We start from the raw sequence: 19,318 nt of genomic DNA, 5'->3' as shown, positions 1-19,318 counted from the left end.
CCTTTTTCCTCCAGGGCTCCCACTCTCCTTCCTCACCTTCATTTCTCCCTCCCCCCCTCCTCTCTCTGTTCTCCCACTTCCTCCCCTCTCCCCATGCTTCCACACCTGACCCTTCCCTCTACCTTCCCCTCAACCTTCCTATCTCCCGTTGGCATCTGATCCCCCTCTTTTGCCCCTGCCTGTCTCCTGCAACCACTGGCAGTGAGCTCCCCCATCTCCTCAGTGTGTTCAGTGTGCCGAAGATCATCACCAATGTTCTACAGTGTTCTTTTTGTCTAAGTGCGTCAGCATTCTTCTTCAGTGTGCTCCTTCGTTCGCTGTGAAACTGTTTGTCTCCGTTTGTGTCCACTGCTGATCTTACTTGTATAACCAGTGCCTTCTGCGAACACCTTCTTATCATTCCTTATTTATGTCTCCTGTTTTTACCATTCAAGTGTGTCTGCTTTTCTGTCTCCATGTTAGCCGTCTGTTTTCCTGTGGCCGAAGAGCGGCATAGGTAGCCAGTTGCCGGCCTATCTTTTGTAAGGCATTAAAATAACAAAAAAAGAAGAAAAAAAGACGTCTGTGGACATGTCCATGGGCAAATAGATGTGCAACGTTTGAGCAAATTGCGGTCCAGATGGAGCAAGGGGCTACCGACAGTGAATTCTCAATGGCCGGCCCGCAAACGTTGCTGCGTATGGACCTCATGGTTTATACATCCATGCTGACCGGTCTTCATTGGTGACAAATGATGGAACTTGCACATCAGTACCGCAACTGCACATCCATTGAGAGGCGGCAGGTAGCCTTTTCAGATGAATCACGTTTAATGCTCCATCAGACAGTTGGCCACTGCCCTGTATGGCGTGAAACGTCGGAAAGCAAACGCCATGCAACAGTTATGGTTTGGGAAATGATTGTGTGTTATTCGCTGGGTGATCCCGTCATTCTGGAACGCAAAGTGGATCAACACAAGTATGCGTCTATCCTTGAGGACCATGTCCACTGCTACATGCAGTTTTTTTATTCCTTGGCACGAAGGCATCTACCAGCAGGACAGTAAAACTTGCCACACAGCTCGCAATGTACGTGCGTGGCTCGAAGAGCACCAGGATGAGTATACCGTACTCTCTATCCCATCAAACTCTCCGCAATTAAACCAGATGGATAATCCGTGGGACCACATCGATCGGACTGTTGGCGCCATGAATCCTCAACCGAGAAACTTAGCGCAGCACCGAGCGAGGTGGCGCACTGGTTAGCACATTGGAATTTCATTCGGGGGGAAGACGGTTTAATCCCACGTTCGGTCATCCTGATTTAGGTTTTCCGTGATTTCCCTAAATCGCTCCAGGAAAATTCCGGGATAGTTCCTTTGAAAGGCCACAGCCGATTTCCTTCCCCGTCCTTCCCTAATCTGATGAAACCGATGACCTCGCTGTTTGGCCTCTTCCCCCAAACAATCCAATCAGGCAACACCGCAGCTGGTCACGGCACTGGAATCGGCATGGCTCCACACTGTCAGAATCTGACAGAAACCCATTTACTCTCTTCGCACACGCCCCACAGCAGTCCGAGCTGCAAAGTGTAGTTTATCTGGTTTTTGATGGGTGGTCACTGGACAGTGTATATACTGCAGCGCATACAGTCCAATCCCAACAACATGCCTTTTCTCCATAAACACTGTTCCTCATATCGTTCATCCCCTTGACTGTTGGTGATATGCCGGTGGGGATGCAAGTTAAGGGAAGATCTCATTCCTCTTACCAAAAGTAACAAATGCTATCTGGAACTGAAACGAACATTCTTCATAGTATTGCAACACTGTTGAATACTGTACGAGAGTGCAAGCCTTGGAACAGCGGTATTAGGACAACAGGCTAAGGCGGCGTATTAGTCTCGCCGTACCTAGTTTGAGTTGCATCTTTTGTCTCTAATGTTCCACCGAACACAAGTATACCTACAACTAATCGTGTTTCTTTACAAAGTAACAATAACAATAATAATAATCATTGTAGTACACTCCTGGCAAGGCGTAATTGCGGTAAACCGCCTGACAAAAATGTGAAGCACCCAGAAGATATGGCCTGATGTCAATGTAAATTCGTACGCATCCACATTATGAGTGGATATGTGAATGTTTCTAGTCGCAGTTCTCCGTGACAGGTGCAACGGCCATCAGTGCATTAGTGTGGTTCATGTCTGGTGTTGTTACCAGGTGTGGTAGGATATATTCCGCGTCTGACCACCACAAGGGAAGATGACCGTATTGTCCACCAAGACCGCCGTAACCCCTTCACTTCTGCATCTGCCATCTGAGAAAAAGTGATGAACTCGCTGTACCATTCTGTGTCTGGTCGGAGACTAGCAGCAGCCGGACTGGGGAATTGCCATGCCGTGCGTAGGCTGCCGCTGGCACCACAACACAGACGGCTGAGTTTGGAGTGGGGCAGTGACCGGGAAGCATGCACTGTTGATGAACTGCGTCCCATTGTAGTCAGTGATGAGTTCCAGTTCTGCGTTGCCCCAGACTGCGGAGAGCTTTCATTCTTCCAGTGTTTTGGATAGGCACAGCTCTGTTGCTCCTGCAGTCATGGTGTGGGGAAACATCGGGTATGACATCAGGTCACGGCTGGTAGTGACTGAGGGAACTCTAAGGAGAAAATGGTCTTCGCAAACAGCAGTCTAGTCGTATCTCTCATGCGACTGTATCGTAGTCCTACTTTCCAACAGGACACAGGCGTCTCTGCACTGTGTGCATGATGTTGACATGCTCCTGTGGCTAGCAAGACCCTATATCTGTACCAATAGAACATATATCAGACTACCTCAGACGTCATCCTCTTCACAGTGCCAGTACGCAGGATATCACGGACCGGCAAATGGGGAGAGTTTTCTTTTCGAAACGCTTTCGAATGGAGTCAGTGCATGCATCCAGACCAGAAGGAGTGCAAAGTCATACTGAAAAATGGGCTGATATTGAATAGTTCCATGTAAATTTAACTAGATTTAGTAATCACTGCAACAGTATCACGTATCCTTTCAACCCGTGAAGTTTCATTTCGTTTACTCCTCCACTTCTGTGTCCTTCACGTTTTCTGTCAGGCAGCGTATAATAACGAATCGTAAAGAATTGAACATCTGTTTATTAGTACATTTACGCACGTATCGCAAATACTCCTTATATTATTGAAAGCAGGCATAGTCATGCATGTCTTTAATCCTATACGTGCATGAGTGTATTTATATACAAATAATAATTCAGCACGCTTCCCTTTCCCACTGTAGCCCCTTTCCACACTGCTACGTCACCAGCACATGTAGCCAGTCCGTATGGTTTGGCTGTTATGTACCCATATGGCTGAGCCCCCTAATAACACAGGGATCACAGTACTGATACCTGAACTGTTCCCTCCCCATGTATGCCAAGGAGTGGTTGCTTATCTTCTTGGAGCATCGGAAATTCCGGCAATGGTCACCGTGCCAGATGGCCCTTGCTATGGCGGGGTGGCGCCCACGCGGGCAGCCCCTGGTCACAGTGGGTTGAATCAGGGTGCATGATTGGTGCATGAAGCGTGTCAAGCTGCAAAAATCTGACCGCTCTCAAACGGCCGTCTCTTCAAATGGTGAAGGATCACTGAATGCTGCTTATATGACCTGACAACCTTCCCTTCTATGGCTACATCATGGGAGGAGGGTCAGGCTCGCCATCTTGGGAGGAAACCCTTTCCTCATTACCTCATCTGTACTAGGATGGATGGGGCACATTCACTGCCACAAAGCCATTATTTTTCGTGGAAAATATTGAGTACAAGTTTGGAGAAATGGAGTCTCTTAGTAAGATGTGTTCAGGCTCCCTGTTGATCAAAGCTGCGTCTGCCACCCAGTCCTCAGCTCTTCGTGTGTATGATCGTCTTGGCACTGTCCTGGTAACTATCACTCCTCACCAATCTCTGAATATGGTCCAGAGAGTAAACTGGTACGGAACTCCGGGCTAATCTGGAGTGGCGTGGCATTCATTTTGTTCAACGTTTACAGACAGGTGGCAAAGACAACCACAATAATACTAGAGCCTTCATTCTGGCTTTTGAGGGCGATACCCTCCCAGAGAAGGTCAAGGTTATATGCTACAGATGTGATGTGAAGCTATACATCCCTCCACCTATGCTTGTGTTTTGCGCATATGTCTTTCCACTGTCTAGTGAACCCTTTGTGTGGTGACTGGCCACCCACTCCATAAGGGAAGCCCCTGTGTTCCGCTACCTGTGTATGTCAATTGTGCTGATCGCCACTCCCCTCGTTCCCGGGATTGCCTCACTTACAAGATAGAAAAAAGATCCAAGAATACCAGTCCCTGGATCGCCTGTCTTAGCTGAGGTTTGCCAAAAGTATGAGAGACTCCATCCAGTCTCACTACCCTCAACGTTGGCCTCTCTTACTTCATTTTCTCCTCCTCCCTCGTCTTTACTCCAGCCCCACCCTTCTCTCTCCTGCCTCTCCCCTGCAGTTCCCACGACCTCCCACCAGGGAGTCGCTCCTCCTCCCCGGCCAAAGAAGTGCCCTTCTCTTTAGCATCTGCCGGTTATTGCACTCCCTTCTGTGCCCTTCCCTCCTCCACCTCAGAAGGAGAAGAAGAAGAAACACAAATCCCCAGACAAGGCACCCCCGGTGCCCCAGAGGTGCCATCTCCCCCCTTGCAATCTGAATCTGACATCGCATTTACAGATATCACCCCAACCTTGTCAGTGACGACTGCTGACCAAGTGACCTGACCTCCTCCTCAGCTTCTTCATGTCTACCTTGGGCTCTCACCACACGATCATCCAATGGAATTGCAATGGATACTATCGCCACCTACCAGAAATTGAAAGTCTTGTCTCCTCCTATTCTGTGTTCTGTCTTGTTCTTCAAGAAACGCATTTCTGTGATGACCTCTCTCCAACATTTCATGGTTATCAGGCGTTCTGTCGAAACTGTGCTGGCCCTGGGGTATCATCTGGTAGTGGCTACCTGGAGGGAGGTAGAATTGCAAATGGTGATTGACAGAGTCGTTAGCAGACGAACCATTATCGCCTCCAAGTAGGTATTAGGGGATCCAGTCACTATTAACTTACCTTGCACTGTCTGCCTTAATCCAGCAACTCCCGCCCCCATTTCTTCTCCTTGGGGACTTCAATGCCCACTACCTAGTGTGGGAGAGTGTCACTTCAATGGTTAGGGGCATTTTAATTGACCTACATATCACGGATCTCGATTTGTGTCTCCGCAATGATGGTTTCCCTACCCACTTCAGTGCTGCTCATGGCACCTCTACTATCGATTTCGCAATCTCCTCCCCTGACCTCGTGACTTCTCTACATTGGTCATATCATGATTACCTTTGTGACAGTGATCACCTTCCAGTGATTGTATCGTTCCCCTGCTGCTGCCAGGCAGACAGGCCCTCACATTGGGTATTCTGCACGTCCAATTGGCTTTGATATACGTCTACTGCGAACTTTGAGTCCTCCTTCTCGAATTCCATTGACGTAGACATGCAAGGCATCTCTGCCACTATTCTCCATGCTGCTGGCACTGTTGTCCCCCTACCCACAGGTCCCCCTCGTCGTCGACCGGTACAATGGTGGACCAAGAATGTGATAGTCGCTGTCCAGGACCGCTGACAGGCGCTGCAGCGGTTTAAGAGACACCCATAACAGACGAACCTCCTCACTTTTAAGCATCTGCGTGGATGTATGCCCCTCCATCGCACGTTTAGCCCAAGCTCCATATCCTTCTCACTAGCTCTTTTGGGCTCGAGTTCTCACTTCACTCAGCGCCCCTAACATTCAGGAGAATGGCATCACATAGGGTTCTGTACTGAGTGTCACAATCTTCCTCATTGTCATAAATGGGCTTGTGATCTCTGTTGGGTCTCCTGCTACCCTGACATTGTACGTCGATGGTTTTTGCATCCAGTGCAGTTCCCATTGGTAGAATCTGCTGAGCGCCAGCTCCAGGGCACCATCTGACCGGCCTCTGCATTGGCTACCCCCTATGGCTTCCAATTTCCTCCCTCCAAAACGCGAGTTATACATTTTTGTCGTCGACCCAAGTACACCCTGATCCAGAACTTTATTTAGGCAACCAGCTCCTCGATGTAGTAGCACAGTCCCGTTTCGTTGGCCTTATTATTGATAATAGGCTGACATGGCTTCCCCACGTTCACCACCTAAAGACTACATGTATGAGGGAGCTTAATGCTCTCCACTCCCTGGCCTACACATCTTGGGGTGCAGACTGTTCCACTCTTGTCCATCTTTACTGTGCTCTGGTCTTGTCCTGACTAGATTATGGTAGTCGGTTTATGGCCCATCGGCTCCTTCCACTTTGAAACTCCTTGACCCTGTCCATCATTGTAGGGTGTGTCTGGCCATTGGTGCCTTTCACACTAGTCATGTTGATAGTCTCCTCACAGAAGCGGGAATTCCCCCTCTGCACATCCGACGAAGCCAACCTCCTGTTTCTTACGCAATCGCCATTCGCCAATACCCTGACCATCCTGTGCAGCCCATGTTCTTCACTATGAGGGATGCCTCCCTTCTAACACCCACCCATGAGTGGGATTGCCGGTTGTCATGCGTCTCACTTCCCTGTCAGGATCTCCTTCTCCACTAACTGGACTGCACCCCATGTGTTTTTCTCCATACCCCTCCTTGGATGGCGCCTAGACCACGAATTAGGATCGATTTATTCCAGGGTCCTAAGGTCTCTGTCGCTCCTATGGTTTTCTGGCATCTTGTGTGGGCATCCTTGCAGAGTACCAAGATGCCACCATCTTTTACACTAAAAACTCAACTCCTCCAGAACAGGCCATGAAGGCCCGTCGGTACCGACCGGCCGCCGTGTCATCCTCAGCCCATAACCGTCACTGGATGCGGGTATGGAGGGGCATGTGGTCAGCACACCGCTCTCCCAGCCGTGTGTCAGCTTCCGAGACTTGAGCCGCCACTTGTCCGTCAAGTAGCTCCTCAGTTTGCCTCACAAGGGATGAGTGAATCCCACTTGCCAACAGCGCTCGGCGTCTTTTACACTGTTGGTTCTAAGACAATTGATAAGGTAGGATATGCTTTCACATCTCCTACAGGCTGAGAACACCATTTATTGCCGGGATCATGCAGTGTCTTCACAGCAGAGCTTCTAGCCATGCACAGGGTCCTCCTTTTTGTTTCTCAGGCCTCCATCCACAGTGTTTTAATTTGTTCAGACTCCATGAGCAGCGAAAAGGCTATTGACCGATGCTACTCTCCTCAATCTTTTGTCTCTGTTATCCATGACCTTCTCTCTGACCTTGAGCATGTCGTCTTTTCAGTCGTCTTTCTCTGGGTCCCAAGTCACGTGGGCATCCCTGGAAATGAACTGGCTGACCGTATGGCTAGAGAAGCACATACTTACCCCTCATTTCCTGTCACGATTCCAGCTGGGGATATGCGGATCTACTTCAAATCTCTCTTTGCCCAAAAATGGAATGCTCATAGTAATAAACTCCCCTCAATCAAGGAGTCTAGTGCAGTTTGCCGTTTATGCATGGATCACACCAGGCTCACCCATTGTTTCTTCCTACGTAAAGACCCACCCTCGCAATGCGATTGTGGAGCCAAACTGACGATATCTCACATATTGGTGGAGCGTCCCCTTCTTTCGGCCCTTCATGTTAAGTATAGTCATCCCGATTCCTTAAATTTAATATTAGCAGACGATCCATGGATAGTTGAACTCGCCCTCAGTTTGCTCCGTGAAAGTGGTTTTTGAAACTTCCTGGCAGATTAAAACTGTGTGCCCGACCGAGACTCGAACTCGGGACCTTTGCCTTTCGCGGGCAAGTGCTCTACCATCTGAGCTACCGAAGCACGACTCACGCCCGGTACTCACAGCTTTACTTCTGCCAGTATCCGTCTCCTACCTTCCAAACTTTACAGAAGCTCTCCTGCGAACCTTGCAGAACTAGCACTCCTGAAAGAAAGGATATTGCGGAGACATGGCTTAGCCACAGCCTGGGGGATGTTTCCAGAATGAGATTTACACTCTGCAGCGGAGTGTGCGCTGATATGAAACTTCCTGGCAGATTAAAACTGTGTGCCCGACCGAGACAGATATACAGATTTACTGTAGTCTTGGAGCAGGGGCAGGTTGGTTGTGGTTGGGACTTCTTTTACAGTCTTCTCTGTCTTTGACCCCATACCGCCCCCCTTTTTTCCAGTTCTTAAGTTTGATTACACCTTTTATGCCTTTACCGTGTGTGTTTAATGATCCTTGTTTTCTAATTTGACTCCCCTGACTGGATCCGTCCACTTTTAGCGGACCCTCTTTCTTCTGTGACTCACTTCAGAATCTCGGGACTGATGACTTCGCCGTTTGGTCCCATAACCCCTTTCAATGAATCAATCAATCAGCCCCAACATCCACTCTACCCCAGACTCCAAGATGAAGTGTGACCACTAACGCTGGGGCATTATCGCCATCATACAGCAAGACAATGCTACCTCGATGGAAAAGACGCTCACAGCTCCGACAACACTGTTCAATACGTTATGACATCAGTATACCTTACAAGCTGACCACGTACTGTTTCGCGTCGTCACTCTTGAGTAAACTGTTTACAGATTTCTCGCAGCGTCAGGTTAGGCATTTTCGATGTTTCGACGGTCTCCTCCATCGTCTTCGTCAGGGGATTAGGTTTCAGTAGGCCATTAGGTTCTTTATTTTACGGAATTATGTCATGGAGACGTCACGTAGTCACGGAACTTCCGTATGATATCAGAGATTATGTCGATATCCGTGCCTTAAGAACATTGCTAGCGATGCCGAATTCATTAAGTGGTGGATGATAACTGATTTCTCTGTTGCTTTTCAGCATCAATCGCCCGCTTCCATGTACAACAAAGGGTATAGCCGCTTCTGATCTCAACGGCTTCGTTGAAGACAGAGACCCAGTAGTTAGGTGCAAGCAAAATTTCCGCTTTATTAAACACAATTGGGTGTCTGTTCTGACACATTTGTGAATCAAAATCAAGCTGGGAGAAACCCTCAATGCCACCCATCCACCGCTGCTCTTGCACTTGATAGTAAACCATACGGAATCACAGTGTCGAAGGGCTTGCCAGTCTTCAAGTGCCTAGGTCTTCGTCACAGGTCTGTTGTACAGGTATATTTTTAATATTCTCAATAGAGGTTGGTGGGTGCCACCTAGAATTTTGCCAAACTGTGGTGTCTTAGAGGAACTCATTGTCTTTTTAAACACGCAAGTGACCACGCCACAGCATAACACAAAATAGGAGCGCTGAAACAGCATAAGCATTGTTTTGTGCTTAGGATCACGCTCAGATTTCGCCTAATTGTTTTGATCGGTCCCTAGTGCTTCCAACCACTACAGAGAGCGAAACTTTGCCGTCGTGTTGCGCTCCAAACGGGTGCGATCACGTTCGATGGGGATGCAGCGCAACAATGTCATTAGAAAAGGATTGAAACGCCTGAAGCTATCAGCAGTGTTAAATGCTGTCCAGAACGTCTTCCTGTTGCTTATCGCACTGCCAGCTGTCGTTTCCGACCGCGAAATGTTTGGGAAACACCACCCCAGGGGAAAGGGGTGAGTTCATTGAAGCCCTGTATGCCACTCCCTGAGGCCTTTTCGTCCCTATTCTGAGTAGTGCTGCGTGTGGAACGTTTTCCTCGGTCACTCATACGAGAACGGCTTGGTTTCAATGCTGGGCATCACGGTGCTGCCCTCCAGCGCAGGGACGTCAAAAGAAGGGTTGAAAAGTTGGGTAAGAGAGGTTGTGAGACCTTCCGATCGCCTGGCACGTTCACGATGGCGTATGGCAAAATTGTGATGAAATTTAGTGCCAATGTAACACCTCTAGTCCAGCTTACACGTCACATGAACGTCTGAGTTCTGGTTTTTTTAATTCGCATGTGTCGACACCTTACAGTTAGAATCGTTGTCTGGTCCGAAGGTGACGTCGCAGGGCGCCACGCTTTTGCACCGTTGCACAGGAACCTTTGATCCAAATTTCAAGCCTAAGCGTCGCAGTGTGTCGCAATGGTTGGGAATTACGGAGTTTCGAGGAAGTGATTCTTTTATTCTGTTGTGCAGTTTAATTTCGAAAAAGCATACTTGGCCGATACTACCCGACCTTCTGCTAAGCTTCTTTCGGTTGCAGGTGCCAAAGGCTCTAAGAAGGACAGCAAAGGAAAGAAGTCGGCGGCGCAGTCTGACGACGAGGCGGCGGCGGAGACGGAGCCACCTCCACCAGACCCGCTGGACGGCGTGGAGGAGGAGCCGGTAGTATGCAGCAGCTCGTGGTTCCGCACGCCCGACCTGCCCTGGGCGAAGCTGCTGGCCTACCCGGAGCCCCTGGAGCTGCCGGCGCCGGCAGAGGACCTCTCCACCTTGCGGGACACCTTCCGCTCACAAGTGCGGGTCAAGGTCGTCCTCCAGCAGGTATCCCAACTTGCGTACTCTGCCTCAAGGGGCGTGGCCACTAAAGAGTAACTTCCGCAAGTAACTTCTGCGAGCAACTGCTGAGGTGTTTACATTAGAACAAGAACTTGCTCTGAAAGTCGACTGGGCAGGTCAGTTTCAGGAACTCGATGCGGTCACTTGCCGAACTGCTTGGAAATTTATTTCTCTAACCACTAATTCCTTGACACCAGTTTTGTTAGGTATAGATCTACCACCCAATGAAAATTTGTGCTCGACAGGGCCTCACGCCTTTAGCATTTCGACTATCCGCACACACGCTCTTGGACTGACCCAGACTTCCATATGTCACACTGTCGACGTCCTTATATTTATCTATCGCTTGAGCCTTGTCCCACAGTTACTCCAGGTCAGCCATCGTTAATCCGATTTGGCATGTTCATGTTCTAAGGGGTGACCAGATGCCCTTCCTGCCGCTACTCCATACCCCCCGGAACGGAATTAGTGTACCCCAACTCTCTGCGTCGAGTGTAATCCATGGAATAGTGCGAAACTTTTCAGATGTCTGCGAGGCGTGCAACTGAGGCGGAACATGGGAACCAGCCCGGTATTCAACTAGCGGGATGAGGAAAACCGCCTAAAAACCATATCCAGGCTGGCCGGCACATCGGCCCTCGTCGTTAATCCGCCGGGGGGATTCGATACGGGGCCGGCGCGCCTACCCCAGTCCAGGAAGCAGCGCGTTAGCGCTCTCGGCTACCCTTGTGGGTTATCGACATCCTTATATCGTAGTCCACTAAATTCATCTCCTAATACTCGCAACATTACTCGGATTCTGGCAACAGGGAGAATGAAACAACGAGGAACCGAGACAACTTTATTATCGTGGTATGCGCGGTTACGCTTGTAATACTTACAGGCATTTTTGAAAGAGGAGACACAGCTTAACGAAATACTTCAAAATCTATTCTGCGTTCGAGACCTGGGTTGGCACAGTTTGGTAGTAGATCTATAGCGAATACAGCTGACGTCAAAGAATTTGCAGGCAAGGAATAAATTTCCAAGTATTTTCTACAGCTGTGGTTTGTTAACAGTGACTGTTCTTTCAGATATGAATGTAAGTGCTTATAGAAGTGTTTCCACGCCGTGAGACAGTTAACCCGGAAGTTAACAATGTCGTGTTTGAAAACCAGAGCACCCATCAACGTTGCTGCTTTACTACTGAAGAAAAAATGCTTAAAAAAATGAAATGACTCGGTGAATGAATGGCTGCAGAGGTGCACATACTCAAGTTATCGGGCAACGCTATTGAATGGAGTCAGAAGACTTCAGATTAAAAATCTTCTGATAATCTCGTATGAAAGTTTCGAATATCTCTTATCAATTGTACAATCAAATCTTCAAATGCAGGATACGAGATTTTTTTTGCGTATGGTATTTAATGATGTCTCTGGCGAACCAGGCAATGTTTCGTAATTTCTAATGTGTATGAGAACTGTATGTACGTCCTGATCACCTTCTCCACCCTCTCAATCTACATCACCACTTCCTCTCCCCCCCCCCCCCCCCCCCCACACTCTCTCCGTCCATTTCCTCTTCTTCTTATCTCTCTGGATGTATCCCTTCCTTCTCTCTCTATCCGTCTCTTCCTTCCCTTTTTGCCCATTTCCTCCGACCCCCACCTCTGTCCATCTCTTCTTTTCCCCTTTCGTAACCATGAGCCTTTTTTTATTGTTATAGCCAACGAAAACTTGATTGCGAATTGAAGCTGCTTAAAAGAAATGCGTAAATCGGTTGGGATCATTAGTATACCAGGACCTCTCCTGCTGCTGGATCTGTAGGAGAATGGCTTCAACGACAGTACTAAGTTCCGCACGATGCAGATTATGTAGTAGTATCCTAACCATAAGGGTATAAGCTATACATACAACTTTTGTGTTATCCGTAAAAGCCGACTGTGATGAAGAAAACAAAACAGCAAATAGATCTGTATATAATTTTTGTTTAATATAAGTAGCAGGAATATACAGGGTTTCCAGAAAGTCCTATTGCAGACTTCTAGACTTGTAGAGGTGAGTGAGTACATAATATTTTGAATGAAAACCCATGTCCAGCAACGCACCGTTTGCGTTCTACCATGGTTTCAATTCAGATACGTAATGCATCCACGTCTGCTGAGGGAAAGAGGATAGTTTCAGAGTTGCTTCTCCTGGTATGCAGTAGGGTAACAGGATAGCAGGAAACTTCTACATTATTGTTTAAATAAATATTATGTAAACACTCGAAGTAAATCGGTCAAGAACTTTGAAGTTATTTGAAATATTTCTTTCTTAATGTTTATTAGTGCCGTTTAATTGTGTGATGTAAGTCGTTCTGGAACTTTTCGAGATTTTTGACAACAAAAGAATGATTTGTCTTAATATAGCAGTATAAATCAAATGTAATGCATTTACGTTAACATTAAAAACGTAGTTAAAATGTAAAAGTCTCTTTAGGACCATTCTACTTCCCCTGCTGGAGGAACAAGGTAATCGGTAAATTAATTTCGCACTTCCTTTGCTCTGTTTCAAAGTTTTCGCATCAAGTGGCTAGGGGTGGCATATACCTTCATGAGGAATAGGTTTTGTCAGAAATAGAAACGTCTCTGAGGCTTCCCGGCAATGTTAGTAGTCCTTTAATATTCGCTGACCGTGGGACGACGATATTCCCGCGAACACGATGAAGATGAATGTAATATAGGCAACACACACAGCATTATGCATGTCGCATGGTGCCTATGCTCTGCCATCTCTCACGAACATAAACAACACAAAAGAACGCCTAGGGTCGCTGCGAAGCGTCATCAAATGTTGTGTTTCTAACGAAAGTTGTTTCCCACCTCGTGACCTATCACCCCTATGTGTTTGAGGCAAAGACTACAAAGAACACTGTACACGTTTAGGAGTTCCAGTGATGTGACTGTTTCAGTGCATTTGTCTTCGCGCAATTTTCCTTTACCACAATGACATTTTCGTACCGGTATTGAGCGAACACGATTTCTACGGCCTGAGGAAACTTCCAGCACATAGCACCCTCGGCAAGTATTTACAACAAGATGCAAGAAACTTTTTCCAGTAACTGTCGGAACATACGAGGGGCGTTCAGTAAGTAATGCAAGACACTTTTTTTCTGAAAGCTTGTTGATTTTATTGAGGATTTCAATTTTCTGAACAATGCGACGGCCTTACGGCACCCCACTTGGAGGGCCTGTATACCCGCATGGTACCATTCTACTGGTCGACTTCGGAACCAACGTCTTGCTGCGTCAGTAACTTTCCCAATCATCCGCGTACTGCTCCCCGCGGAGTGCATCCTTCGTTGGGCCAAACAGATGGAAGTCGGAAGGTCCGAGATCCGGGCTGTAGGGTGGATGAAGAACAACAGTCCAATGAAGTTCTTTGAGCTGCTGTCGCGTACGCAGACTTGTGTGAGGCCTTGCGTTGTCATTCAGAAGGAAGAGTTATTTTCCATGTTTGCGACGGCGCACACTCTGAAGTCGTTTCTTCGATTTCCTGAATGTAGCGCAATACAGTTGCATGATGAGGGAGGACATTAAACAGAATAACCCCTCTGAGTCCCAAAAGACCGTCGCTTGGCTTTATAAGCTGAGGATGCGCCTTTGATCTTTTTCTTCGTAGGAGAGGTGGTGTGGTGCCCCTCTATAGATTGCCGTTTTGTTTCTGGTTCGAAGTGATGAACTCATGTTTCATCGACTGTGACAATGTTCAACAAGAAATTGTCCGCGCAAGCAACTCCGCTCGGATGTTTCTTCGTTGCTCTTTGTGATATTATGTTAGGAACCGAAGAATCCAGCGGGCGCCCACCTTCGAGTATCCCAATCGGTGGAGGAGTGTTCCAGCACTACCAACCGAGGCGTCGAGTTGTGCAGCGAGGTGTTTCATTGTCATCCGTCGATCTCCTCAAACGAGAGTGCTCGCTCCTTACAAGATTGCAGGGGTCACAGCCGTGTGCGGCGCAGTGGCACTTGGGAGAGGTTTGCGCCACCTTTTTGCGATGATGACAGACTCCTCGCTCAACGACTCATTGTACTTTTGTTCACTGCCAGGTCTCCGAAGACATTCTGCAAGCGTCTGGGAATATCTGAGATGCCCTGGTTTTCCACCAAAAGAAACTCTGTCATAGCTCTCTGCTTCGAACGCACCTCCGTTTCTGAGGCCACTTTGAAAGCTTCTTGTAGCGCCGCCACGCAGCGTATCTTCATGAAACTGTAGGGTCTAATGCGTGAGTATTCTACAATGTCCCACAGTAAATTCCGCAGTTTTTTTCAACAGAAACTGGCCGAGAAAAAAAATGTGCTGCATTATTTATTGGACACCACTCGAATTTCTGGAAGCTGACGGAACTTTCGAAAGTCGACTTGACGGGACAAAAAATTTGCAGAAGTAGCATCTACAAGCTACTTGTGGATGTTCACTTCCTGTTAGGCACACGCTTTTACTGCACAATACTGGATGAAAATTTTCTGTTCGAGGTTATACGTGGGGTATTCTTTAGGTTTCAGCCACGATTTCGAAAAGATAAAGTTAGGTAATTGTATTATTTTTGTTTGTCTGTATTTCTAGCACACACAGAGGACTCACGGTACGTAGCGTGTCACTTCAGTAGCCAAAACAAAATAGCCCTACCTATTGTGTAACTGAAATGTTCTGTGATAACTCATTTTCTTCATTTGAAGGTGAACAAACGCTGCACTTATCATTGCTGAGCAAGTGCAAGAGCTAGGCAATACTACACCATCATATGAAGCAGCGGTTATCTGGCTCAGCCGCTGCCATTGTGGTCAAGCAAGTTTTAATGGCGATGGATGAATTTGTAGAATACTTTTCTGTGAAGAACGTGGAATCGCTTATCACAGTAGAGGTTGTTTCTCAGCGTAATCACTCTGACAACGAACACAATTCTCCCGACGAGAGGCCAGTTTGGTTATACCATCACTGCGTAATTTTTGACTCGGTTAACGGAGGCACACCCTCATCTCTGCTTGCACCGCTTCATCACTATCAAAGTGGAATCGTAGAAGACTTTCTTTAAGTTTGAGAAAGAGATGAGAATCGCTTGGAGTCCAGTTAGGCCCGTATGGAAGATGATGGATGACTGTGAACCCAAGGCATCGAATTGCTGGTGTCACAGCGCTCCTGTGTACTGTGGCTTGCCATGCTGAAGGAGAATGTGTCTCACACGTCGACGAATTCTTCGAATTCGAAACTCCATCACAACAAGTTGCTTCTCACGCAGCGATGTAGTTACATCTTATAATTAAATGTTTTCCTGAGACATTTAAGTCTCTTTATTATCTACGATAATGATCGAAGCAGACGTAATGAATTAAAATTTGTGCTGCGACCGGGACTCGAAACCGGGTCTTTTTGCTTGCTAGGTAGAAATGTTAACCATTACTTCACCGCAGACAATATGTAAGGGAAAAATGAATGGAAGTTTGTGTTGGGAAGGGCACTCAGCTTGCGTAGTTCGTGCAGCAATATTGACCATCGTACTGCGGTGCTGTAATGGTTAGCATTTCTGCCTGGCAAGCAAGAAGACCGGGGTTAGAGTCCCGGCCGCAGCACAGACTTTAATTCATTTCGTCTGCTTCGATCATTATCGATACAGTTACGTTACGCACCGCCAAATTACAAGCTACAATTCGGAGCTCTCTAGCGGCAGAGGGTTGCTAATATGTAGACCTGAAGAATGAAGATGTTGAATATTAATAATGTTTGTGTTATTTAAAAAGCCTTAGCACTTTTGACATAAAAAATCTGAGATAATTTTTCAGCACACGCCCGTAGTAAAACAGGAGAGTCATGCATTGCATGACATTTTCAGCCAGTAGAAATGTCGCCGCTCACTGGTTGCACCCATTTAGATAGGCCCACTGACTCCATTCAGCGGCGGAAATGTCGCAGCTGTGTCACCCCAAACCAAACGACTTCTCTAGCACCGTAATCACCATGGACGAGTGTTAGGTGTATCACTGTGACACTTAGACAAAAGAGCAAAGAGAGCAATGGAAGCGTGCAGGTTCATCAGCGCCGTATAATGCGATGACCCAACCGTCATGGAACAAGATGGTACTGAGTTTTCTTACGACTGACACGGTGTGGTACCGAAAGCACACTTGGCAATGGCAAACCATGACATGAGCACACTAATTGAAATCTTAAGGGAATCTCTCAAGATGAAGCGTTGCTCCACAACACCACAGCTCATTCCAAACAGTACCTAGTCACGTCACTCATCGTGCTTCTTTGGGCTTTCAAATTTTATATCATGTCTCCCCCCCTCTCCCCTCCATATTTTCCTCATGTGGCAAGCAGTGATTACTTCTTCTATCCTGAGATGAAGAAGCTATTGCATGGTTGCATGGTAGGCATTCCGAGAAAAACAACGAAGTTATTTTCAGGCTGGAACGTTTCTTGAAAAGTCATACTGTACATACAGGGTATTAGATGTATAAGTGTAGATATTTCTGTTTATGACTGACGACAGTGTGCTCAACAATGTTACATCAGTATTTACTTCATTAGAGTAGTATGTTTTGAGATTGGTTGGTACATCCAAATACTCATCGCACAAGCAAGCCTCTAATGTTAATTTTTGCCTGGGCAGTAGATCAGCTATTAAAGTGAACATATGGATACAAGACAGATAGTCTATACTGACAGGCGTATTCCACTTAATGGCGCAGTTGCGATAGTTCAGTAAATATAGGATAGTAAATTATGTGATGTGTTTGTGGGAAGACTGTTACATGCAGAGGAAAAACAACTAACACACAGAAGCAGGCGCATGTTAAGGTAACAATTATCACAATATCGTTACCTATACCCCTAACAACCTGTATGTGCCCGCATCTCGTGGTCGTGCAGTAGCGTTCTCGCTTCCCACGCCCGGGTTCCCGGGTTCGATTCCCGGCGGGGTCAGGGATTTTCTCTGCCTCGTGATGGCTGGGTGTTGTGTGATGTCCTTAGGTTAGTTAGCTTTAAGTAGTTCTAAGTTCTAGGGCACTGATGACAATAGATGTTAAGTCCCATAGTGCTCAGAGCCATTTGAACCATTTTAACCTGTATGTGCAACCAAGATCTCCGAAAATCATGCATCGCTGGAGAAAATGCGTCGAACTGATAGACGAATGTGTAGAGCAGCTTCAGGAAGTTTCATTGTCACAGCTTAATGTGGTAGCGACTTATTTGAGTCCAATAATCTTTCCACGTTTCGTTCTACTAACTTAGTCACATTAAATTAATGTAATTTTATGGAATTTAAAACTATAGTGAAATGACGCATAAAATGTCTCATCTTAAGGCATTTTTGTGCTGATCCCAAAGATGGTCTTAAATTTTGCGAGTCTTTAATATTTCCGAAGTTGTGGAGAATTTAACATAATTAATTCACGTGATACGTTTGGTTTACAGTTCTATACGCAAAACATGATCTTTTGTCCTCTACCGCTGCTTTTCAAAACAGTCGTTTAATTGACTTTCAGTATGCCATCAAATATTGCTTCGTTAATACGTCTTACAATTTTGGAATTAGCTATAAACCTATTAAGATCTTTAGTTGTTATAGATCCTCAGTTCATGATAGGAAAATATGGGGTGAAGAATTTAAATGGTTCCGACATTCGAAACATAAATTTCTTATAGGAATCCTGAAACACAGTTTCAGAAGGATTAAGTGGTATTGTTGGATCATATAACAAGACATTTATTTCTAACAATTTAACAATCATAGCTTACAGAAGCGTCGAACGTAAATATAAAATAAAAACAATGAATAAATAACACTAGCCATCACGCTAATTCCGAATGATACGCATTACAACATCTCGGACTTAGAATACTTTGCGCCACGGTCATTCTTCACTGTGTACACTATCACTACAGTATCTGTAGAACCAGTAAGTAATAACCGATGCTGTAGTTATGAACGTGTCTTATGCATAAAAGATAGAATTTTGGTAACATCAATTTAGGTTTTGTCAAAGATCCTGTTAGATGTAGAGATACACTTTGCTTCAATAATCGATATACGATTACGAAATTATATCTCAAAGCGAATTTTTATAATCAATGTGCATCACCCAGTTTTGACTTAAAGCATCGAGTAACCATTAAAAAAAGTGAATGCTAAGCACTGCGCAATCGTGAGATGCAGGCTGGGAATCACTAGAATAGTCAGTAAAACAAACAAATGGATTACGGCCCTGTTTAGAAGGGAAGACGCAGTTATGGGTATAATGACTAATGACGTCCTTAGTTGGAGTCAAAGAGATAAGAAAAACTGTGACGACTACTTAATAAAACATTGGTAGGAAGCACTAGAAAACATACGATTACAGCGCCGATGTGTATCACTCAAGACAGGAATAAGCATATTAATTTAAAAGTGGGCTTCATCCAGAGGTGGATCTTCAATGGCTTATGTTACTGATGCTCATCTAATAAATATGAGGTAACGGAATGGTGATAACAGATTTTTTGAATTATTTTAACCGATAATTTTTTGTCATTTTATCACTCAGAAAATTTTTAATGTTCCTAGGTGGTAATTTCATTCAATTTGGCAGTTACTCCGCTAGAACGATTTCAGAAGGATCATTTTTTAGCAGGTCTGTTTTCCTCAACGAGGGAAAGAAGTTGCTGACCAAGTAATTTCATTTGGGGGCAAAGAACGTGATATGACAATAAAAAGATAGAACGTACCTAGAACGGATTTGCATAACGTCAGAGGAGAATGTGATATACTTCCACTGTGGTACACTTTGCACATACACCTTGATGTGAAATACTACGGCATTCTTCATAGGGTTGCTTT

At 46.1% G+C, this 19,318-nt stretch overlaps 1 protein-coding gene across 1 annotated transcript in view; it reads left to right on the top strand.

The window, feature by feature from the left end:
* LOC126273271 (leucine-rich repeat-containing protein 43-like) overlaps positions 1 to 19,318 on the top strand; it is a 254,891-nt gene that overhangs the window by 164,100 nt on the left and 71,473 nt on the right. The window contains exon 6 of the mRNA XM_049976815.1: positions 10,182 to 10,462. Within this exon, the coding sequence (XP_049832772.1) occupies positions 10,182 to 10,462 (281 nt within the window). The remainder of the gene's footprint in view (positions 1 to 10,181; positions 10,463 to 19,318) is intronic.

Source organism: Schistocerca gregaria, chromosome 5, assembly GCF_023897955.1.
Source record: "Schistocerca gregaria isolate iqSchGreg1 chromosome 5, iqSchGreg1.2, whole genome shotgun sequence".
NCBI lineage: Eukaryota > Metazoa > Arthropoda > Insecta > Orthoptera > Acrididae > Schistocerca > Schistocerca gregaria.
The sequence above is the reverse complement of the archived record's forward strand: the minus strand, read 5'-3'. Positions and strand labels throughout refer to the sequence as shown.